General features: G+C 32.0%; 2 protein-coding genes across 2 annotated transcripts in view; both read right to left on the bottom strand.

The window, feature by feature from the left end:
* Positions 1 to 233: 233 nt before the first annotated feature.
* On the bottom strand, positions 234 to 12,175 carry LOC148611617 (serine/threonine-protein phosphatase 6 catalytic subunit). The gene is made up of 10 exons (XM_088592343.1): positions 11,875 to 12,175; positions 9,093 to 9,188; positions 8,238 to 8,303; positions 7,054 to 7,121; positions 6,554 to 6,627; positions 6,079 to 6,158; positions 4,091 to 4,207; positions 3,347 to 3,439; positions 2,457 to 2,514; positions 234 to 1,538 (listed from the first exon to the last, which is right to left on the bottom strand). The coding sequence occupies exons 1-10, from the start codon at positions 12,139 to 12,141 to the stop codon at positions 1,348 to 1,350; spliced, it is 1,110 nt and encodes a 369-aa protein (XP_088448469.1). The 5' UTR covers positions 12,142 to 12,175; the 3' UTR covers positions 234 to 1,347.
* Positions 12,176 to 18,798: 6,623 nt separating this feature from the next.
* The window catches only part of LOC148611618 (gamma-aminobutyric acid type B receptor subunit 1-like), a 73,786-nt gene continuing 67,149 nt past the window's right edge, over positions 18,799 to 25,435 (bottom strand). The window contains exons 11-18 of the mRNA XM_088592345.1: positions 24,971 to 25,121; positions 24,243 to 24,375; positions 23,820 to 23,927; positions 23,136 to 23,340; positions 22,487 to 22,614; positions 20,900 to 21,028; positions 19,961 to 20,101; positions 18,799 to 19,583 (exon numbers count right to left, since the gene is read on the bottom strand). Coding sequence (XP_088448471.1) covers positions 19,335 to 19,583; positions 19,961 to 20,101; positions 20,900 to 21,028; positions 22,487 to 22,614; positions 23,136 to 23,340; positions 23,820 to 23,927; positions 24,243 to 24,375; positions 24,971 to 25,121 — 1,244 coding nt within the window. The 3' untranslated portion in view covers positions 18,799 to 19,334. The remainder of the gene's footprint in view (positions 19,584 to 19,960; positions 20,102 to 20,899; positions 21,029 to 22,486; positions 22,615 to 23,135; positions 23,341 to 23,819; positions 23,928 to 24,242; positions 24,376 to 24,970; positions 25,122 to 25,435) is intronic.

Here is a 25,435-nt window from a genome sequence, read left to right on the forward strand (position 1 = left end):
AGATCAAAGTTCAAGGTTAGTAAGCCTGGTTCACACAGTAAAAAGATGCCACACTTGCTGTTATCATGGCTATTTAATGCATAGTACATAAACTAGTAAGAGAATAAAAGAAATTTCTACATGATGTTAACAAATCCATTCTAGATGAGCATAATCAGTAAGAATATGATATCCTGAACTGGCCAAGCACTGTATTATACATGCATTATCGACAACAAATATAAGTACACAGCTGGTAAAAAACTTTTTAATATTTACAATAAAATAAACATTAATGTACATATTTAAGTGAGAGACAAAATATATGATGATAACAGCACATTTTTACAGCATTTTAATTCAACTAGTCTTAAAAATGCATAATAAGAAAATTCAACTAATATCTTAACCTAGATTACTATCTAGATATTACTTACTCCTCAACACTTTCATTGTATGTAATGTAAACAAGGAACATTTTCACACAACGTTTTTTAAGTGGTTTTTCTATTCTACTTTTTTCGTGGTCAAATTTTATGAAATTTTTATGAAAAAGATATATTACCTTCAATTTTATTTTTGTCTCAGGTCTTATAAAAAAAAATAAAAGTGACATGAAAACTTCAAAGTTTACAGTACATTCAAGCAATGCAAGTTCATGAAAAGACCTGCAATCTATTTGTTCCCCTATCTTCTTATCCATTAGACAGACAAGTAGTTGATAACATGACATTGAAAAATAACAAAAAATACCAATTACTTGTATATCATGAGTTGTTATTGGTTCATATGACATCTAAGTTACAAGACAACAGATTTTCACAAATGTTTAAATGTCTACAAAACTCTAAATACAAAGAGTTATAACTTAAAATTAAATCTGTGTTGCATTCAATTTTCATTGTGTCCACATTTTCAAGCATGAAAATATTAAAAGCGCTGAACTGCAGATCTATATTTTAATCAGCTGATACAGTTCGTCTTCCCTTGATGTACCTGAGTAGTTTACTGTACAATTGATTTAGAGATTAGAATTTTCTGTCAAAGAAAGATTAACATAGAATGTGATAGAAAATTTAAATCTCCCTTAACCCTTTAAATCCTCTCTATTGTCCAATTAACAACCTAAAGAAGTTCATCAGGTGATTGTCAATTAATCAACAGAAGACCATCCCTATCCCCTGAACATAATCACATTGAGTGCTGTAACATTATTATCAACATTTATGAATGACTTTGCTGTATTCTATTAATTTTTAATATCTTTTGACAGTCATTTGTCTCCAACACAGGCACATTGTAAAACATAGTTTGCAATTTATAAATAATTTCTCTTCCAAAATAACATGTCACTTTATCACTGGCCCATCATAAAAAGTAAGGTGTAGTAGACTTTGATGGTATTACTCTCTCGGAATCAGGCACAGCCCTAAATAGCTTAGATTCTCTGTTGTCAGCATCAGTGAATGATAATACTGCAGCAATATTACCACACCTATAACAGTAGTTAGGTGCTGACCAAACTGTAACCAGCTTTTCATCAAACATATATTTATACCCTGAAAATTAAAAAAGAAAGTTTTAGAAATTTAACCTGGCAGATTTGTTTTCAATGATTGGAAGATTATAATTGCAAAAAGGTAATAAGGACATACATGTATTTAAATTATACTCCTAAGAAAATCATTTACCACTTTTGAAATAACTTAAAAATACATGTATGACACTTTGCACAAAGCTCTATAAAGGATATCCAAAGCTCCCTACCCCATTAAATACATATATATAGTCAAAATATAAATGAAGTCCTCATGCAGAAAGTTGATGTCTTATATCCCAGTATATGCCATACCTATATAAAGCATTTGCCAAAGGAGTGACTGTGATGAGTAGCTGCAGGAAAAAAAACTTATGAAAATGTTTTATGGTCAAAATAAAAAAAAAGTCCTAAAATGGGAAGTTAATGTCACTTGAGTGTAAAATAGAATATCACCATAGGGCATACCTATATAAATCCTGTGCAAAATTATTGAGTGACTGTGACATTAGTTACAGAGAAAACTAACTAAAAGAAGTTAACGGACAAATGAATTGGCAGACACCACGATCACTATATACTACCTCTTTCAGTAATCATTTAACATAAATCCATTCCTTTTTTAATTAAGATAAAACAATTTTTTTATCACCTTTCAACACCACCCTTTTATAAGAACAGCAGTATAGTAAGATGAAGTATAGGTGTTGAGAATACATTGCTTGGAGTATTAGAAAATGAGTCATGTTCAGGTGACATGTATTTCTTAGATTATTTTGCTGCTTTTAGTACATTCTACACCAAATTTATTGTTGCAGTCTAAGCACAAAGAAGGGGCAAATTGATAGGTCATGGCAGGGAGTCATAACTTCTCTTTGTGAATTTAAAAGAATAATATATAATTCTCTGTTTAAAGTAAAAGAAAAAAGGTGATACTTACCTTCATGGACCAATTGATGAGCTCTACAAATTAACTTCAAACCATTGATATGGACGAACTGAAATTAAATAAAAATGACTGAGATAACAGAAAAATAACTTGTCTTTTCTGACTGCTTTATCTTTTGTGTCAAAATCTGAATACTAAAGACAAAATAATGCAACCAACTTAATGTGATAGCAATAATACTTTGTATGACATGGGCCTTTTTTTCTATTTTCTATTTTTCTATCGTTAAAGGTTTATAGAACTACATAAAAAATCTTGCTGTGTACAGCTGGATATGACCCCAGAGGTCAAACTCTGAACAATTAGGGCAAGTATGAACACACCATTCAAGCTTGATACTAGGCTAAATTTTGATATTAATTATTTGACACAGGATAAGAATTTGACCACATTTAAAGTGACCCCTTTTTGGCACTTTATTCCTAGTAGGTAGTGACATCTTTTAAATTAATACCATCCTTCCTGTTGTGATATGGCAGTTTGTGGTATAATTTCTTTAAGATCCATACACTCATATTAAAGATACCATTTTAGAACAGAATTCTCACAGACGGGATGACGACACAGTTGCTAGTGACAAACTTATAAGTCCACAAATTATTTGCAGTTGTATAAAAAGCACAAAATAAATACCCTCTTATCACATTATTCTCCAGCAAGGAAACATCAATGAATAAGCACTTGTAATTTACTTTTAACAATTTTCGATTTAAAGTTATAGTACTTCACCTCCACCAATGCCAAAAGATTCCCACAGTTCTTAACATTAATCCAACAAAACTCATGTAAAAAAAAGATAAATTTCTTATTATCTCAGAAATAACAGACTCTTTCCTACTATATATCTTGAAATTGCGATTCTTTTCCTACTACAAACATACCTCATTTGTGACCTTTGCTCCAAACAACCAACCTGCACCTCTGGGACTAACAGACCATGTGTCCACATCTTCTGGATCAGACCAAACCAAATGTATGATGAGTTAAGGAAAGCAATCAATTATACAGTAAAACCTGCCTCAGTCAAACCCTCAATAACCCAAAACCTGTCTTCATCAAACATTTTTTTTATGTCCATTCATATCAATTTAAATGCATTTTGAACCTGGATAAACCAAACACCTGTCTAAACTGAACAAACTCTACAGTCCAGAAGGGGTTTGGTATAGACAGGATTTTTTTTATATAGTTAGCAAATATCAAAAAACTTTGGTTAAAATGCTATTTTTGTTTTCAGTGACATTCTGAATAAGAAGCTATATTTGCCTTTTTGTGGAGTTAAACAATAAAATGAGGTTATTGCATTAAGACTGGAGAATATTGTCATGAGTAGTATTTGTTATACTGCATAAGTTTGCAAGTTAAAGAGTCAGTGATTTGAAGGTCATAGTTTATATGCATATAGATTATTATACTCTCAGCATTTTTTGGTGAGTGTATGACATGTGGACTGGTAAATGGATAAATGGATGACAAAGAATTTTCAAGTATTTGCCCCACTTCCTTGAACCACTTATGGCTATGCATACTATAAAATACAGCATATAAAATCTGCACTTTTTCCATAATAGTCAAAATCATTAAACTAAAACTTTTAAGTCACTCTATGTGCAATAAAAGATATCACAGAAAGCTCCTTTATGTGGAATCTCTTGGTTTCTCTCTATGGTGCGTATCTGGTCTATTGTTTTGATATCTGGAGAAAGCCCACCATGAACACACAATATAGATTCATCTATTATCTGTAAAAACAAACATGAAATCTCTAAGTAATGGATCACTAGTGATACCCCCATATAAATCACCATATAAAGAAAAATAAACTAAGTACTTGGTAAACAGGAAGTTGTTGAATTTTTTAAAAATGGATCCCACCATGTGGCACACCTACAGGAAGAAATATTAAAATTTCAAGCTGCTGCGATGAGTAGTTGCAGACGAAAACAACTGTTATTAATGAACACATGGACAAAGGTAAAAAAGAATACCCCCTCTCTTTTGGAGCTGAAGAAATCATGAAGATCCAGGGAGAAGAATAACTATACATTCAGATATCTAATGCAACACTGGACTTCGGCAAAAAAAAAAAAAAAAATTCTGTATAATTAGATACCTTGCCTACTAGAATTTTTTATGCCTCCCCTGATCATTTTATGATCATTTTGGCTCCTGCACTGTAAAGTCTAGATTGTTTCTCCATTGTAGATTTTTTTTTCAAAAATAAAAAAATTTCCCTACTTACCTACCCTATTTTTTTTCATGATAATAGCAGGAACTAGGTATATTAATATTTTGGCCTTAGTAGAATTTGTCAGAAAAACCTTCGACTATTTGAGGTATCTGCTATTTTTTAGAAAAAAATTACATAAAGATATGATAACTCTGATATTCAGCTAAACTAATAAAAACTTATATTTGATAAATGCAATAACAGATCCTCATTGAGGACAGCCCCTAGAAAGTTTTTATTGATACTTTTGTTTGAGTAAACTATATTAACCTTTAAGAAGGAAAAATTAAAAAATACATCTGATTAGGGATCAGAATAGTTTCTTTATAACAAATTTCTTGCAAAAACAACATAATACATGTTTCATAAAATCTTGTAAGTTACAATTTTACAAATTTTAAATTTGTTTAGATTTTTGCCTAAAGCAGAGAATGGGAATATATTAACAATAATCAATATTTGATATAAAGTACAAGAAGAAGGGGGAAATAAATAAGAAGAAAGCCACAAAAATGTGAGGAGAAAAAAAAAACTAATCACAGCCTTTGGCAAATATGACAATTGTTCAATACTTATGTTGTATTATTGAATACAGAACATTCATAAGTAATTAATATTAATGGAAATTGGTTAAAAAACTTTAAACATACAAACATCATACAATTGTAAATATTTGATTTTATTCTTGTATTCTGACGAATAATATAATGAAAAAAGCTGCTAAGAATATATGTAACAAATACATTCTAATCAAAAAAGAAAACAACAAACCCCTAAATGAAGTATCAATATTTATTTCATATATCTATGTACCTTCCCTACCTACAAGAATTAAGAAAACTTCAGTATGAACCTATACACACTAGATTTATTTCTTTCCTATCACCCTACCCTCCAACTACACATAAATCCTCACAGAGGACAGTTCCTATATATCCATGCAGATTAATGGAATCTACTTAAAGAAGTACCAATAAACAATAAATGAGAAAATTACAAATGACACATATTCAGTTTTAAATGAATGGTTTATATTTTAGAAACACACTTGCACATTAACACAATAACTGCTTCATAAAATCTTTCAATTTTGATTCAGTATATTTTAATTTTGATGGAATGATTTTTGTATCAAATAGATAATGGAGATAAATTTACAATCATCCAAATAAGAATAAAGGGGAGATAATAAGGAAGAAACAGAGAGAAAAAAACAGTAATTTTGTATTGGAATAAATTAATATGAACTTATCATCGTTATTTTGCCAAAATACTGAATATATTATCTTGTATAAAGAACTTTGGCTCGATTTACGCAGAATTAACTGTGTACAAGATAATATATTCAGAAATTATTTACAATCCTTAAATAGAATAACTTACAGCAGCAACGGTTAATAAATCAAATACTTTACAGCAGTACCTCCAGGCATTAGAATTCCCATACTTTGTCTGACATTCATCTAAAAATAACAGCATATATTTGACAAGTATTCAGGTAGTCAGAATTTCCTTAGACACTACAACCCTCTGTTTCTATTTCAATCTGTATGTCCAGTTAATCCAAATGAGAGTTGCAGGGTCAGAGGTAATTCAAACTTGTTTTCATGGTGTTTAAACAAACACACTATAGAAAACATCCATCAATTTACTTTTTGAAAAGAATGCCTGCAGGGAAAGAGGAATGAGTTCAGCAGGATAAATTAAAAATATGAAATTTGAAATTACTTCCTTCAGCAGTAAAGAAGATAATTTAAAAAAAATGTTTTAAGTTTAGAGATTTGTAGACACCAGAGCATCATTGAAATACTGATGGTATTGTATATCACATATTGAGGACATCAATCATTTGATTTACCATAAAATCCATAGATCTGTGTGATTTGACGACTTTCATGATTTCCTCTTAATAAAGTAATCTTGTCTGGCCATCTGAAATAAAAAATTACAGAAGGAAATAATATTATGAAATTATAACTATATTGTTTCCAAACATCACAGCACAAAAGATCTCTTCCCTTTTTTCGGGGGCAAAAACTAAACTCTTATCTTGTCTTACATATCTACACATTGGACTTAATTATCTTGTTGTGAAGTTCATTCATTCAAATCATATGACAAAACAGATGTCAGAGTGAGATATACAAGTATATACTGAAAAAAAAGTGTAACTATTAAGTTACAAATTATAAATAAAAATGAAAATTAATACATTTCAAAACAGAAATAATCTTATAGAAGCTACAAATGAAAAACCAAAGAACTAACAAACTTTAAAAACCGAAAAAAAAACCCACCAAAAAACAACAACAAAACTCACTGACAATTGGTACCCTTCAGAGTATCAGCAAGACCTACCTTGCTTTCAGTGTTAACAGTAATGTAAAAGTCTCTAAACTGTAATATCCTCTATCGACAAAATCTCCCTGAAATAAATATAGAACCATATATGTGTACATTTTCATTTTGTACAGTAATTCATTTACCTGTACTTGTCATGATAAAATAATAACTGTGACAGATCTGTGCTACATGCATAACTTGGTTTCAGTACTAGTAAGAAGAATGTGTATTAGACTCTCTAAGCGCATAGCCAATTCTCAAATGTACATTTTGTATGCTGATCTCTGTACATAATGTATATAATAATTCTCTCTACATTATGTATATAATAATCATGTAATAATATGATGCATCTTTACTTATGGCACATTCAGAAATGTTACAGAATTAAACTTAACCACTGACATAAACTACAAGGCTAAGCACAGGGTGTTTAGCACATTGAAGGGTAGCAACATTTGCAGAAATATGTTAGAGAATCCCCAAACATGGCCTGGAGTTACATGTAGAAAAAAATATATGATTTCTTTAACAAGCAAATACATGTACTAAGTTTTTTTTTTAGAATTTGGTAATATCATCATCTTTTTCTTATAGAAAAAAACTTACCTTTCAATGAAAACTTCAATGGTATTTTAAAATCATATGGTGTGTATAATAAAATATTAAAATTTTTAAGCATATCTTTACAATTTTAAAGAACACAATTATAACATGTCCATTATTGTAGCATCTTTTACAAGTGGTTCCAGTTGATAAAAAAAGTTTGAATTTAAGTACATGTAGCACTCCAGCTAGGAATCATGCAAAATGTGATACATGGTTAGAAAGCCTACATATTTTTTATTTTTGATATCTTGTTTAAAATGCTTTAGTAAACAGAAATTAACATTTGATTTTTCATATAACCGGTGCTCAAAGGAGATAAAAATTGTATAGAAGGCACTGTAGAATTCAAAAGTAAGGGAGATAATTCTGTAAATGACACTCAAATACAACAGAATCTATTGGACTTTCAATGTTGATTATCGCCTAAGAGCAGGCAGATTTGAATGAATAATTACACATTTCATAATATAGACCCATAAAACAACTAAATTACAAAAATAAAAATATGTAGCCTTTTTTGGAGTGTATCACATTTTTCAGATTTTGCATGATTCTTACAAAGACTGCTACTTAATTAATCAAATAAGTACCATAAATATATAGTTAGTGTCTGGTGCCTGTCCACCAGTTCTGAATAATTCCATCAGGTCATAAAACTGAAATGAAGAAAACAAAATATAAAATTTTCTCAAGTACAAATACAGCATTTGAATTTCCTTTACAGACACCATGATTATGAATGTTGTCAGATTTGGAAGGGATGCAGTTGTCAAATTTAATGCAAAATTGTAGTCTGAAGGTTTATGACAAAATATTGGCAAAAAAATTCCGCAGCGTCCGCAGTGGAATAATTAAAATATATCCAAATCTCCCCAAAACATGGTCTTAACATAAACACAGGAAACAAAGATAAAATAAAAAAAATCGGTCTTAATGTAAACACAGGAAACAAAGACAAAATAAAAAAAAAAAACATGGTCTTAAAGTAAAAGCTCTGCCAGCTGCACCTGCATATTGTGAGTGAGTATAATTTGATAATAGTCTACTCTAGCAACATTAATGTAGCCCTGACAAGAGTCACAAAAAGGTCCCATAAAAAACAATTTAAACAAATATGACACAATCTAATTACAATGAGATGTATTAATTGATTCATTCTGTAACTACATGTTGGACCTTACATATTATTCTACTTTTTGTTCAAATGACTTTTCAGAATTCTCTGTGATTTTCCTGTAAAAACTGCTTTCACAGTTATGAAAGTTGAAGTCTGATAGGCTGACTCCAACATTCTGGGAAAAATGCATGAGTAAATATTGTGTACACATTTAGAAAGTGAATGTGTTCGTCACCATAAAATAGAGACTTAAATTTTATAAGTCGATGAAATGGCATATTGCTACTTCCTAAAATTTGAGTAAAATGACTCTTAAACAATAGATTACCTGACCATGGATATCACCACAAACTGTAACAGGTGTTGATACTGGTTGAACATTAGATTCTTCAAGTAATAGTTCACATACCATATCACAAAGCCGCTGAAATTTGGAATAGAAAAGTACACTGTACTGTATAAAGAAATTTCATCAACAAGTCATTTCTGATATAATTTACTTCTTTAATTTTGTACAAAACTGAATACATGTACATGTATGTAGACTCTACTGAGGAAATATTATATTTTCCCATTGGTTTTTATACTATACTTTCCTCTAACTGAAAGATTAAAGGATCTCAAAGGGTCATTTGGAGCTGCAGACTGAAAAGTGTGAATTCATTTATCATAAGGAATTTCTGTAACAATTTATCTGTCTAATCATAATAATTTCAATGCCTAGTATGGTACACACATTGAGTACAGCATTAAAAACAGTTTGTTTCCACATTACTGGACAAAACAAATGTTCAAAATAAAATCCTTTATAAGTTTAAGCAAGGATTTTTATAGTAAACTGGATTGGAATCTCACACTCACATAGCCAGGATTTAATTGTACCTGTCACTTATTTTTTTCGAGTGTCTTGTAATTGTTGGTTAGCAAATGTGGATAAAGCACAAATGATTTTTGTTAAAATTACTTGAACTTTGTATACATCTACATGTACAATTACCTTAGGTTGCACTGTACAGATGGAATTGAGGTGCACTGTTTCGCACACATAACTGACATGGTCTAATTTTGTAAAAGTTAAAAATAATAGGTGAAACTTGGTTGTGGGTAGTAAAACATTCGTACATTAATAGATGCAATACTTGTGAAGGTAAAGAGGTAAAAAATGCATGCTTTAAGCTATCCGGAAAGATTCAAGTCCTTGCTGGATGGGTTCTCTTCCCTGCATCAACTGGCTGTTTTTCAAAAAAGCTAAATTTCGCACGAACTTAAAGAATTAAAATCATGAACAAATGATCAGAAAAAGGTACACTTTTTATTTGTTTTTTTTTTTACAGTAACACCATGCCAACTTACTTTTTCCGACAATTTAAATGTGCCTGATATTTTAGAAAAGCTGTTTTTTTTTACATTTAATTTTGGGAAGGCACCCAAAGTTTGTTATGAAAACTGATATTTTTCTTTATTATGTTACCATGGCTATAGATTTTTATGACAAAATTACAAAAAAAAATATATATCTTTTTTTCATGGATCTCCATAATGTTTTAAAAAATATATACTTATTGCAGGAAAAAAATTGTTGAATTTGCTTACATAAGTGTCTCAACAAAGCTTTATTTCTACAAATTATCATAAAGTTATCAGCAGTAACCTACATGTACCTATATAATAGAACCTTACTATCAGAAAAATGTAGACTTCTGAACCATGAGGAAAGATTTTGAAATTCAAATAAGCATCATAGCCTTTGCTTACAGGATGTCACCCTTTTGACAAACTATTCATTATTTTTCCACACACAAAATATACCAATCAAATGGAATGGTAAACATCAAAATAGACCTTGTGAGGTAAATATTGATGTTTAATGATTTCTAAATAGACCACACATTCCTTAGGCTAGTCATACCTCATATTAATACTTACTGCTAAAAACCTGAATAAATGCAGATTAACTGCATGATTTTCAATGAAATTCCTTATATAAATGTACAATGATAAATGCCATACTGTCTGAACAAATCAGGTTCAAGTCAATATCTGGGACCACGAGGAAGTAGTTTGAATTTTAAGTAAGTTTTTCAGCCTCCCATTTAATTTTAATAAGTGGACCTAAAAAGGTCAAAAGGGTGATTCAGTTAATGGTAAATATTGATGAAGTAAGGATTAGTTGGTATTACACTGAGAAAGGGTATATAAGAAAAATCTTTTAACAATACACCCATATCTATGACTTTATATACATACTAATACTTGTTTCAAAAGCTGAAGCAATGAAAATTCCTCCTATCAATCACCCCACATGCATTAACTATTAATTGCATAATGGGTAATCTCGATTGTTCTCAACATGCAACATATACTGTACATATACATTGTATTTACATACGACCTGTGTGAAATTACAGACTATGTCAATCCTGTCTATTATAAAAATCCTTGGTTTAAGGCCAATAAAATATAAATTGGAGGACTACATGTATTAATTGGCCAAGCACTCATGGAAAAGGAATAGTAACTAGCTAAAAAATCACCCAAAACTGGCAAAAAGAGTAATCACGGAAACCAAGGTTATAGCGGTAATCAAAAGAATGTAATCCAGGGACAAAGACCAGACATGGAAAACAGATATACACAACAAAGAACATAAAGTAAATAAAATTATACATACAAAATAACAAAATGAAGTGAGCAACTCGGACTCCACTAAAAACTGGGAGAATGGACCAGGTGCACCTGTAGGGTAAGCATCTTCTGCTTTTTTAGAAACACCCACCGAATTACTCATGAAGAGTCAAGTCCGGGGTAGATGAAAGAGGAAAGGAAAACTATGACATGTTGAAAAGAAATGAAACATTGAAAATTAAAAAAAAAAAAAAAAAAAAAAAACATTGTTCGAACAACTTTCTTCCAATTATAAACAAAATGCTAATAAACTGAATAAAAATTGTCTTCAGCGTGCAATTATCATCATATAGGAAGGCAATTCGAAAATTGGGCCAGTTCCAAAATGTGTTCTAAAATAAATTATACCGAAGGATCTGACTCATGGAACTGAATACTTGAATTATTAAGGTACAAAGTTTAAAATCATTGCAACGGAATAATACCTTCAAGTCATTTTCGGGCAAATATTTGCAATCTTTGGCTATTTCAATCCACCTTTCTATGTCAGACATTTTGTTGATCTTCGTGTAACTGGTACCTGGATATTGGTTTAGACCGACAACCAGTTTCCGTATTGTAAAGTGGTGATTTCTGATTTTTGTTTTCGATTGTCTTTTGAAAAAAACTATATATAACGATTCACCATAGCTTCGTTTTACTACGTATACTGTATAGTCGGAGGACCATACATATATCTGCTGGGTTCTCATTTTTGTCACTCTTTTTTTGGCTTATAATACTATTTTTTTCTTCCAAAATAAGCGCCGAACTTTAATACTGTGGCTAAACTATACAATATCACCCGATTAAATGATAGAATCAGATGTTAGTTTTCATTATTGATTACGTAGTTCGATATATGAATAAATAATGAGCTTTTCTTTGGTAGGATCAGTTTATCCCATTAATCATTCTATTTTCATCAATTTTTGTATCTGTGTGAAGGAATGGCTTTTGTAAGATTCATTTAACAAGTATTTTTCACGCATTTACTGCCACACAGAGCATTTTGATTAAAATGAAAAAGGTGGCGAAAAAGGGTTCCCCTAGCGAAGTCGAAACCGTAAGGCACCGACCCTTTCCACAGCGAGCTACCTTGGACAGTTAACAAAAAATAATTGTTTCAAATTTAGGGGAAACAATTTTGCTCATCCAATGAAATATACAATGATTCCATATTTCCCCCCACTTTCAAATAAAAATATTGATTTCGATTGCAGCTGAATTTAAAGAAGTCAGTCTTAGCCAGCCGAAGATTGTCGCCATCTAGACAATGGATTGGATATCATAGGCTGTATTTTTAGGCGAAGCGCAATTTCGGAATTAGACATTTTTTTAACATTATAAAAATTGGAACTTACGACTTTCTCTTCAAAGATAAATTATATTTGGGTACAGATATGCAGTTAATTGGCTATTGTATTTTTTGGCAGTTTTCCATGTTTCCCAGTAATCCACAACAATCCTCATCTTCGGATGAGTATTCGAAAATTGGACTGTATACAGGAATATAGATGTTAAAATAAATTTCCAGATTTTTCTTCTCGCCTGATAATTCAGCTTTTCTGAAATGAATTGGCTAAATCCTGATTAAATGAGTCATCTAGAATTATTTAAAATTTTTAAAATAAAAAAAAATATCAGCAAAGACCATAGCCTCATGCATCGTGTGTGTATTGCTTACTAATGGACCCTTCCGCGATGTAGGGCTTGGGTGTATATTGCACATGCTCTACGCAGCTCATTGACTTTCCCACAGTTAGCACAAAAGCCTCCATTATCCCATTTGAAAACATGCCCCTTCTGACCTTCAAATTGTTTTTGATTAAAACATAGAAGGAGAAAACATCTCAGCCATTTACAAGAAAGGGGACAGAAGCCAAGCCGTCAACTATAGACCAGTTTCGCTAACATCCATCGATCTGCCGTAAGATAATGAAACATGAAGTGTTCATTACATAGATCATATAGAGATGTATCAAATTCTAACCGAAAACCAACATGGATTCAGAACAGATCATGCAAAACACAATTAGTAAAGACTATTGAAGCAGTAGCCAGAGTTAGACATCCGAGGTCAATTGGAATGCTTATCCTAGACTTCTCAAAAGCATTTGATACAAGTGCCACACCAACGCCTATTTTACAAAATGTTAGACGACGGCATCTTAGGAAACATACTTCAGTGGGTATTAGCATGGTTCACTAAAAGATGACAATGGGTCTGAGTGGATAGTGAAAATAGCAGGAATAATTCAATAAGATCAGGAGTTCCACAAGGAACAATGCTGGGACCTCTATGTTTCCTAACCTACATCAACGACATGAGAAATTCAATATCCAAAAACACAACACCAAGGCTGATTACAGACGACTCCCTACTACTAACGATCCATTACAATTACCGAAGACAAAAAACAGCTACAAGAAGACCTAAGAATACTGAACAAGTGGGCAGACACTTGGCAAATGACATTCCATCCAGCAAAATGCTACATACTGCGAGTCACAAGAAAGAAAACATCAATTATAAAAAATATGAAATGGTGGGTCACACACTAACAACAGTATATCTGTACCCATACCTGTGAGTAGAACTATCAGAGGACCTAAGTTGGGAGCCTCATATCAACAAGGTAGTGTCAAAGGCATACAAGAACCTTGGATTCGGCATAAGAAGAAACACCGACAAATGCCTCCCAGGACATTAAGGAAAAGGCATACCTGATACTTGTACGCAGACGCATAGAATACTCTTCAGCAGTGTGGGACCCATACAGAAAACAACGCATAAACACAATATTGAAATGGTTTAGAGAAAAGCTGCTAGATTTGTAACATCAACAGACAGTCGAGAACCAGGGACAGCCACTAACATCTTTATCAACCTAGACTTGCCTTAAATTCTCTACAATCAAGACATTAAACTAGTAGACTTACGCTCTTCTACAAAGCCACACAGCCATTAATATTCTATCCTACCGTTCATATCTACAAGACAATACCATTCTGAAAAAAATTTCCCAAATCAGTACTTCCAAAGACGCATACAAGTGTAACTTTCTACCGCGCACCATTACTGATAACAAAACAGCCATTAATATTCTATCCTGCCGTCCATATCTACAAGACAATACCATTCTGAAAAATTTTCCCAAATCAGTACTTCCACAGACGCATACAAGTGTAACTTTCTACCGCGCACCATTACTGATTGGAACAGGCTTACTCTAGAAACTTATTAGGCCAACTCGCCAGAAAGCTTCAAGGAGACCATTCTGAGACTGCAGTTGTAAACAGAGAAACATCTGTTTTCACTCTTTTAACCGATTTTTACTTGCAATTGTAAATATCTGTACGTTATGCAGTATCTGCGTTATAGAATTTATCACTGTAGATCAACAGTATAGATGTAGATGTAGAAAGTTTACAGTGATGATATGTAATAAAGATTCTGTGACAGTTTGAATAAATTCCATTTTGTCGTGTAAATCGACAAGGCTGTAGAAAGTGAGCACTCTATCAAACACACCCAAACGTCATATTCCGTATCAGTAAATTGATGGTATAAAATCCGCAAAAATTTCTTACTATATACGTCTCCTTATGAATTAATATTTCACCTATACGTACCATTTGAGGAAATGATATTAGTGCTATCCTTTTCCTTGCATATATCATGGAGTATAATATGCGTATCTAAGTATCTGTCTATAAAATTGTTTGTTTAGACAATGGATGCCAACCTTATACCTCACAGCGTGTGGCTATGTTTTGACCACTGTTGCTCATTCCCTGTGTTTTTTGTCTACTGAGTCTGTACTTTTTTGCTCTTGACCCCCGATATTTGTCTCTTATATGTGTTTTATAACAAATACTGATTACTAAATCATTTTTTTTTCGTTTTGACCAATAAGCGCCCATGCACTTCATGACATTTCATAAATTGCCTGTCTCAACTCAAAGTAAACTTAGTTGAAGAATTTGCATTTGGAACCATATTTTTTATGTGGTAGGTAATTTTATTTTTTTCTGTTGTTCCATAGCTGTTTCATACAGCGTTACTATGGATTATTGTTATTTTTTTTTGTTTTGCTTGCTTATTTTATCATCACCGAAATACTGTTCTCAAAAAATTATTTTTTTGGAAAATACATCTTTCGTGTTGTGTTCTCCGTACTGTAAAACACCATACTTGGATCAAGGACTTTTGATTTTACAATTAAAATGGAATGCTGTACATTTAACGGAATGACATATTTCAATAGGTAGTAACTTTTAGCGGAAAGTTGCTTCTTTTAAAGCCTGGGACTTGCGATTAACATAAGAAATTGGATATCAAATCTTAGATGATAAATTCAATGTTCAATCCATTTCAGGAAGACGATGAAATGAAATTGTTAAATTAGTGCCTGGGGTTTTTGATTTTCTCTCTCATGCTAAATGACCTTAAAGCCCTGTACCAGCTTAATGCTTCATCTCTATATGTCATTTAATGTCATATTTGCGTACTTAGCAAAGTCTAGACAGCGGATTTCTTTCCATTTTGACGGTAAGGAAGATCGCTGTGAAAGCTTTCTTATTTGGCGTATTGGACAGGTAGGATTGGTGTGATAAGGTTTTCAAAAAACATTTTATTCAAGTTTAATTAATGAAGCAGAAGATGAGATCGTCTCGAAACCTGTAATCTACAAAGTTCATTTCTATTCTGTATTTTACGTACGAAATTTTCCCCTTTAATTAAACCCTATAAAATATTTTCAACCAAGATTATTGAACTACGGAACCATATTCAGAGCACCAAAAGAGAAAAAAAAATTTATTACGATTTAACGCAATAATTTTAGCAATCTGCGAATAAATGCAATCTCCTTTGCGAATAAACGCAATAATTTGCGGTTATATAAACGAAAAACTATGCGAACTATACAAAATAACGTGTAAATAAGCGCTGGTATGCAAATCATTGCGCCTATTCGCAAAAGAATAATAGGATAACTAATTTGAAAGTTAGAGTGAATAACCAAAAGGTGTCGAGTGCCGATGAACGCATAGATTTAACGAGTGTGCGGAACTTGTTCCGCGCACGAGTTAAATCTTAATGCGTTCTTGGCACGAGTGATCATATTTGGGTTATTCACGATATCAAATTGATTATCCTATTTGTTATATAGATTTTATCCATTATTTTTTGCTGTTTTCAACATAAATTTAAAATTTTGTGAACGGCGGATTGATATTTGTGTTGTGACGTTTTGGCGGGAGAAAGTGCAAGAGTGAAATTATAGAATTTATTTCACAGTGTGAATTATTGAAAATTTTTACACTGGGAACACTCGGTAAATCACGGCTGTATTGTATCTCTATAATAAATGCATGTAATTGTTTCAAGGGGAGATAATTGGCGGGAGAAATCTTTCAAAGGGGAGATGACAATTGATACATTCGCGGCCAATCCCGACAATGCTCAGAATCTAGGTCTTACAGTGCTAAACCCACCTCTTCCATTACAACGTGAATTTACCATCGGCGGTCACATCAGCGCAAAGAACAATTTACAAAACAATCATTACTCATTGTTTTAGAAGAAACTAAGTATTTTTTAACCAAGGACTGATATTTAAAAAGAATTTGGTAAAAGACCTTTTGAGGTGCATTTCCTCATATCCCTGATTCAGGAATCTGTTACGCAGATAAATATAGAAAAACATTGGCACTGATAAGGCTCAATTATCTCAAAATCAAGTTCTGTGACCTATGATTTTTACATTAAAATTCTTAAGTATGTCCATTCAATTTCATCTTTGAGAAAAACTAGGAAAATTTATTCACTAAAAGTATTAGGTCTGATCTATCTTAATAGGTTTCCGTATTGTAAAAAAACCCAGTCATCTAACAAAATATTTTGTAATACCAGTTACCAGTATCCTTTCACGGTTTGCTGTTTAGAAATTCCAACACAGGTTTCTTTTTTTCTAAAAATTAAGACAATTCCAGTAATGCTATCGCAATCTAAAAACAATTTCAGAAACTTATGTCGCCATTAAATTTATCATTGTACGTGATAAATGAAGACTTCAAGTAAAACAGATTCTGATGCCTTAAGATAAGTTACCAAGTTATTTTTTAATCGAATTTTCAGCTTTGAGCATTCGATTTCAGCAAAATTTCTAGATTTTAAAACGTAATGAGAAAGAGCAGATGTTTTGAAGCAAATCAAGTATTTTTGAATACAAGGTCATTATACTGGTATGAAAGAGCGTTTCGTGACCTTGGACATTCTTTTTAAATATTATCGATGACACTACTTTATGTCGGACCCATTCAACGGATAGTAACGGTTTTTATGCCTTCGCACAAAACTCATAGGTAAGACTAGTACTAAGTCCATAGGCGTAGTGTGTCAGCGCTTTTTTTTCGTTACATCTCTCCATCTTAAATGCAATAAATCAATTAAAACGATGTACATGTTCAAATTTTCACCCTGTGACATAGTTGTTAAAAGAATAAACATAACTAAACAAAGTTTGTTCTTCATAGGACTCGTACTATACCTACATATATTTTTGCTTGTAAAGACCCTTACTTGGTAAGTTGATGAGAATGCTCACTATACTTTCGCGAGGTAGAGTTGGGGTAGAACAAAAGAGTTTTCCTGGTAGAAATGTATGTTAAACATGCTTCACGCTTTTTAACCAATCATGGTACCGTTCTGTAATCCACATATTTCAATAGTGAAGAAAAGTGTTAGAGGCTAACGTTAACATATAATTAAACACACATCCAATGTATTCTCTATAGATCTTCGTGTCACTGTATTGCGACCTTGATTATTAGGAAGTAATTTGTCATTATCAGAATACAGCAGATTATTCTCTGATATGTCCCGATGTGAATATGTGAATGATATGAATATGAAAAATAATGTTACGAGATTGAAAAAAGAAGAATGTTGGCATCAGATATATCACTGCCTTAGTTCTGCCGATAACATTGTTGTAACCTATAGTTGTCAGTTGATCCCCCGAGAACAAACTGAATCATTATCCAAATGAATGTATGACATAGCACATACATAAGTTGAGTATGACATTTATTTATTTGTATAAAGGGATGTCTGCGATGTAGTTGACTTTGATTTTATTCAACAAAAAGGGAAAATTCTATAAAAAAATCCAATTTCAGGAACTACATTTACCGGTTTTGTAATACTAGCATAGATAATATCATGACATTTACAGTTTTAAATTCCAGTCAGATGTCTTATTTTCTTGTTTACCGAAATGAATTGTAACTGCGAAAAGGAAAACTGGTTTAGTGCAATCCTTCATTTAGATGTTTTATGGTCGTCATCACATACTCTTGTATCCACCTGCAACATGAGCACCGATTTGTTCACCGTGTCATACTGTTCCTTTTCTCTTTCGTCTATGCCCTACGTGGCATTTATCAGCAACACGGTGACTGTTTCTATATATGCAGAACATGCTTACTCTACTGGTGCATCTTGTCCATGCTCCCAGTTTTAGTAGAGACCAGAATGCGCATTTACTTTGTACGTGTTATCTATGCTATTTCATATTCTTTGTTGTGCGTGTTTGTCTCCCCAGTCCAGTCTTTATCGACGTGTCTTTATCCTTCGTATAAATTCTTTTGATTTCTGCTCAAATCTTTGTTCCTTTGATTATTCTTAATTATGTGTCAGTCGTGAAATATCTTTTCAGTTTTGCCTTTTTAACCATTCCAGTACTTTTTAAAGGTATAAATTAATAATATCTGTTCTACTGTAAAATATTTTACTGTAAAGGCGAGTTACAGCATCACAACCTTGTATGTAGTATGAATAAAATGATCAACGATTAACAAAAAGCAAAATAATTAAAATGAAAAAAAAAAAAAAAAATCACAAAAATTCTAAATCTTGATCGGAAACTGAAAATCTAGAACTTCTTACAAAACCAGAATCACTACACGGATCTATTGTTATCTTATACATGTCTTTATGACCTAGATGCATTGGGCTGATATCTCGATCGATGACATTTGATTGGCTGGCAATGACTGGACTGTCTTTTGTTTCAACACTGATGGTTAATCTTTGCTGGGAACGTTTTTCTAGTTGACCATTCAAATCTTTTATTTGGTCTTCTAACTGTAAAAATGTCATGAATATTGAATGTAATATTGAATATTACAAAAATTGTTAATACACACAAAATTTATTGTACTTTACGATGTTAGCTGTTTATTAATTCTTGCAGCATTTTCCATCGGTTCAAATTTCTTATAAGAATATATTTGATTTACCTATGAGCACATATTCTTTAGTTATGTGCTGTTTTTGACATAGCATAGAATGATAATTGTTGTGATCAATTGATATTTGAAAGATCGTTCTTTATAACGTGTTGTTTTGGTTATTGTCTATGATATCCATGTATTGTTTAATTATAAGAATTATTAAACTATTATTCTAGTCGCAATTTTTCTGTACTCGATCTCAAACAAGTAAGTACCAAGCATGCGTACCTCTGTGATTTGTTTTTTAAATTCTTCATTTTCTTTCAGTAACTTTTGGTGTCTTTCTTCCTCTTCCCGACTTGCCACAGACTCTGGTATTGTCTGTACCTCAGAGTTGTACTTCTTAGGTCGCTTGTTAACTTCTATCATCTAGAGAGATATTTAATTTAGAAGTGTGGATCGAAAAGTAAAAAGCTACGATCGTCATAATCAAAATTAAGGTACTATTGTGAAGCTTGTGATCAATATGTTAATCTAGAAATCCTAAAGCGATCCTAAATTTGTTTTTATCTTATTGATTGAAAGTCTTAAGAGAGATGCTCTTTTTTATTTTACGATGTGAGTTTCAAAAATATTTTTCAAAAGAACGCTTTCAAAATACCGGTACACCTGATTGTGATTGGCGTCGGCATTTTGGACAGAATCAATAATCCATTTTGCAAAATTAAGTTTTGTATTTAATACTTTCTAAATTTTATTTCTTTAATTTTTACTTACCTGATGGAATATTACAATGAGGATTTATTCGTCTTTGACTCGCTTATTATACAGGTAGATTAAAACACCCTAATAACTATGACCCTACCTGTATAATACCGCGCATGCGTGGACTCCGTTTAAATTTCGACGACATCTGAACAAGACGTCATTTGATTTGCTCTGAGACTCATCTTAGTGTCCTTATTGTTATCTTCCGCCAGGTACGTAAACATTAACTCATGACACTTGGGATACAAATTATTAATTTTGAAGAAGCAATTATAATATTGCGAAAATTTTCGCTGACGAAAATAAGACATATTTTTCTTAACCAAAAATGCATATGTAAAAAAACGAAATACTTGCTTTTGTGTTAAAAATATGACCGATTTATATTCATACTTAAATGTCTATGTACAACACACAGCAGTATGGAGAAGTTCAATTATGATATACAGATCGACTTACTTTTGGCACAAAAATCAAGCCCATGGACAAAAGGCTGCATAGAAGAATAGCTAATGACACAAAGGCAAAGCTGGCATCTTGTTGGTTGTTAATCAGTAGTGTGATGGGAGCAGTAATTACGCAAAGCACCTGTTGAAAAAATATCATAGTCAAAATAGGCCGTTGCCATTTACTGTATTAACACATTCAGCATAAGTAAGCAATGTACGCTAATTTTGAATTTTGCACATTTTTTACATTTCTGCTGGCTTTGCTAAAACACAATGTCGTGGAAGATATGGTCGCTATTACGTCATCTGTTTAATTTCAGATTTAGATGAAACCTTACTTTTAATCTATTGCATAATTACTTCATTTCAGAACCAAAAGTGCAGGAAATTGATGATACATCCGCTTAAATGAGGTTAATTTCCTGAAAATGATTTAAGTGACACGTTGCATTACTTCTGGTAGTGGTATCTCCTATTGCTGTCGATTACATAAGAATGCCAGTGAACTGTTTCCTTATACCATATAAATAAGCTGCTTTTCAAAAAATCTTTCACGGATTACATAATTATGAAAGTCTAGATTCGATTTCTGTGCGGTACTAGAAGCCTCATCATTCTGATATCAGGGAAATCTGACGTTTAGAGGTTAGACTAGGTGCATCACACCAGACAATTAAACTAAAAATATATTTTACAATTGTTTTATTTTTAATTTTTTGGTTAATTTGGCTAATGGACTACCATACTCAAATCATTTTCACACCTATTTGTCCGAAAAAAACGCATTTTCAGTTAGTATTTTATCAGACTAATATTCCGAATGAAAATAAATGCAGCGAGAACGATCTTCAAATAGTAGTTATCATTATTAAAGATCATGAAAAAATCTTTGATGTTTTTTTTCGATATTAGTTTTGTCTTTCTTCCATTTTATTGCATATTCTATTGTTCTTTTAAGGTAAAAGACTTTTAATTGCTTGACCATGGGCTTGACTACCAGCTTGAAAAACGGCTTGATCACGCTAAAATTATTATACGTGAAGTCGACTTGCAAGTAGACTTATTCTAAATAATTTAAATAAAATGGACACAAATTCATAGACTACAGGGTCAAGGGTTTTATGAAGGGGGGGGGGGCGTTATTACGAGAATCAGTATAAAAGGAAACCAGATTATGACATGTTTAATGAATGAATATGATAAATTGACATATTCAATATAATATTAGCAGATTACGATAATTTGTTTTTCTTTGAAAAAGGTGGGTGGGGGGGGGGGGGCGTACCCCCGTTATGCCATCAACTGGATTCGCCCTGGATTTTACTGCATAATTGAATCGTTAATATTTAACCCTTGTGTAAACAGTTAATATGACGTCATATATATCATTTTGCGTCATATTAAGATACAAAAAAAATCATGACAGGTATAGCATTGTACTTTTTCACACTTATACTCACATTTATACTCGTATTGTATACCTCGTTCACGTTCTGAATAAAACAATAAAATATAAAGATGTTTAAATGGGTACAACATAGTACCCCCATGAATCATTTCTTTTTAAAATTAGTAGACAACTTCTAGATACACTTACCACGACATTATATATACTCATTCCGACAAATCTTGAATCGTTTACTTGCTTAAGTTTGACACTTCTTGTTTCATACGCAAGAAAAATTCCGAAGAGTAAGAGGATTCCCTTGTAACCAAATATGACACCTAAAATGTGAAAAAAATGAGTATAATTTTGTATTTTGTTTTATCAGGTCTATTTCAGAAGGATAGTTATCTGATCGATTATATGCTATATATTAATTATTAACATTTTCCTCACAGATAAATGATGAAAAAATGCCATTCTTAGAGTTGTGCAATATAATATGATACACCAAAATGTTTGCAAAAACGTTTCTATAGACACTAAACAGCAGCACAAAATTTTCCCCGTATAATTCAATTTATAATCAACATGGAAAACTTAGAAGTCAAATTAGCTGAACAATTCTATTCTATCAGAGTAATGGTTATCGGTTTACTTTGAAAAACCGTCCTTGAGACGGAAGAGCATACATATTATTTCATGAAAAGTACAAAAATACACCACGTGAAATTTCAACGTGCTTAGCTAGACGCATTTTGAAAAGCGATGTAATACACTACTCGCACAGAATAACAAACCGAACCAAACGTGCATATGAAACTAGACGGTAGCATGCAAATGGCACAACTGTTAAACTTACCTAACCACACGGACATGTTTTTTGAAGTGCAATGTTCTATCTGAGGCTGGTACATTATGTCCTCATCTGTGTTTGTACTCGATTCCATGTCAAATGTCTCTACATCTCGAAATAGTGGGTCTTTTAACTGCCAAGTTATCAAGCATGACAAATCTAATACTAAAATCACTATTAATACTGTATACAGCTCACAACTGTTTACTCTCTACAAATAACAAGTATAGTATTTATAAAGAGTAAATGCAAACAAACAAACAAACACAAAACTTACATTAATTAAAAAAACCTTAGAGTTTGCTTACATTTATGTTTATACTGGTTGAAGACCTTATGGTGATATCTGAAGGTGTTTTGGATTTAAGTTGTACGCCGGTGCATTTGTTGCGTTTCACCATATCCCTTTTTTACAATTCAGAAAAAAAGAGTTAAATAATACAAACAAAAATAAACAAAAATGGGGAAAAAGTGTCAGAAACATGAACAAGTTGATTTATGATGCTTTTAATTCCAATGCTTATAAGTATATAACTGTTGATTTTCTTCTTCTCCACACATTTATGAAACAAACTGTAGTAATTGTTGCGGTCTTTGCAATATTTTCAGTGACAAAGAAATTGTACGGAAAATGCTGTTAAACTGGAACTTTAATTTTAGCAATCAAAACGAATCATCTTTCAATTTGACCTTTTTCTCTTTTTTTCTTGCAGTTGTCAACCTATGAACTGTCCATATTTTTGAAAACATTCCACCATAACCGAATGTAAAACCTAGCGACAGGAGCCAACATCGAACCTGAAAGAATGAACGAGTTACTAGATCAATAGTTAATGCTGACATTACTTTATGTATATATCGTTTATACGCTTGGCCTGACTCTTGAAGCATTCCATAGGCCAGATATTTTGACATATTGTCGGATAAGATTTTTTCCTTGGTGAACACGGTTGCTTATTGTAGTTCTGTAAAGCATTTTTGATTCATTGTTTTGTCATTGAATTAATTTTTGTACGACTTGTTCTAATTACACATGACTGACAAAGTAATCTGTCATTTCACTGAACATAGTCTTATTTGTAAGAGAAAAGTGCTTTGCCAAAATAAAATTACCTGACAGATCATCGGGTAGACTTCAGGTGATACAAACTGCCCATCTAAACCAAGTAGAAACACAGAAAGAAGACATACAATGCATCCAAATATTGTCACATTGTTCATGTCTGGCCTGGAGTAGGCGATGCATCTAAAATGGACAAAATGAAAATACAATTCAGACTTTAATTTGATCAATTTTTTACTATTCTTTCCTACTTCCTACGTAACAAATCTAGCTGCTCCAGCATATGGAGTTTTTGACTCTCAATTCATACTTTAAAAAAATGAAATTATTACACCGATTTTCCAGCTTGAACACAGCGGTTTCCAGCAAAGCTAAAGGACAAGGCTGTGCTGTCCATAGGCTAAGGTTGTAACTGATGATCCACGGGCATCACCATGCCTAATGGACCGTAATATAGTTTAGGCGTCAAATATGACAAAGAATTCAATTTTTTATAAATGTTAGAACTGATCTTCATTCAACAGGCAGCAAGGCGTGTGCCTTTTCTGATGGGTCTGGATTTGTTTCGTCTCCAAATTTCCTCCCTTTAGAACCTTTGGCATTTGTACTATATTAACAAAATTACTTTAAAACGTATTGTTATTTCTTAGTATGTCATATCATCCTACATCTCTAACAGCAGATGATGGATACAGAAATACAAAACGAACTATAACTCAAGACTAATTAAATATTTGAACAGTTGGACAGACAAATGTATGTTAAAAACGTTTGTTACCTTCTCCGCCTGTGTGTAATGTTGAAGATCAAACAAACAATTCCAAATATGATTCCTAAAGCAGCTAAGGCACATATAGATACAAATAAACTGTAGGTTACTACTCTCAGGAAAGGTTTTATAACAGTTCTGTCTGGGGGTGCTTTCTCACCTTAAACATGTATATAAATATAAATAAACAATAGATAGATAAAAAAAATAAAGTTACTATTTTCGGGAAAGTCTTTGCTACAATGCTGGCTGTTGGTACCTTGCCTTTTAGCCACAAATATACACAATCATGTGTACAATAGTGAAAACTGGTTTTAATTTCCTGTGTGTTTACCAAAATAACAAATTAAGAAATCGATATTGTGAAATAATGAGACATCTTCAATAATATTATAAATGTTTACAAATGCACAAGTTAAAATTTTATCTGTCATTTATCAAAATTATTTAAAAAAAATAATAAAATATATTGAA

Source organism: Perna viridis, chromosome 7 (genome assembly GCF_037379345.1).
Source record: "Perna viridis isolate PV_CMFRI_1.1 ecotype Kerala chromosome 7, ASM3737934v1, whole genome shotgun sequence".
Taxonomy (NCBI): domain Eukaryota; kingdom Metazoa; phylum Mollusca; class Bivalvia; order Mytilida; family Mytilidae; genus Perna; species Perna viridis.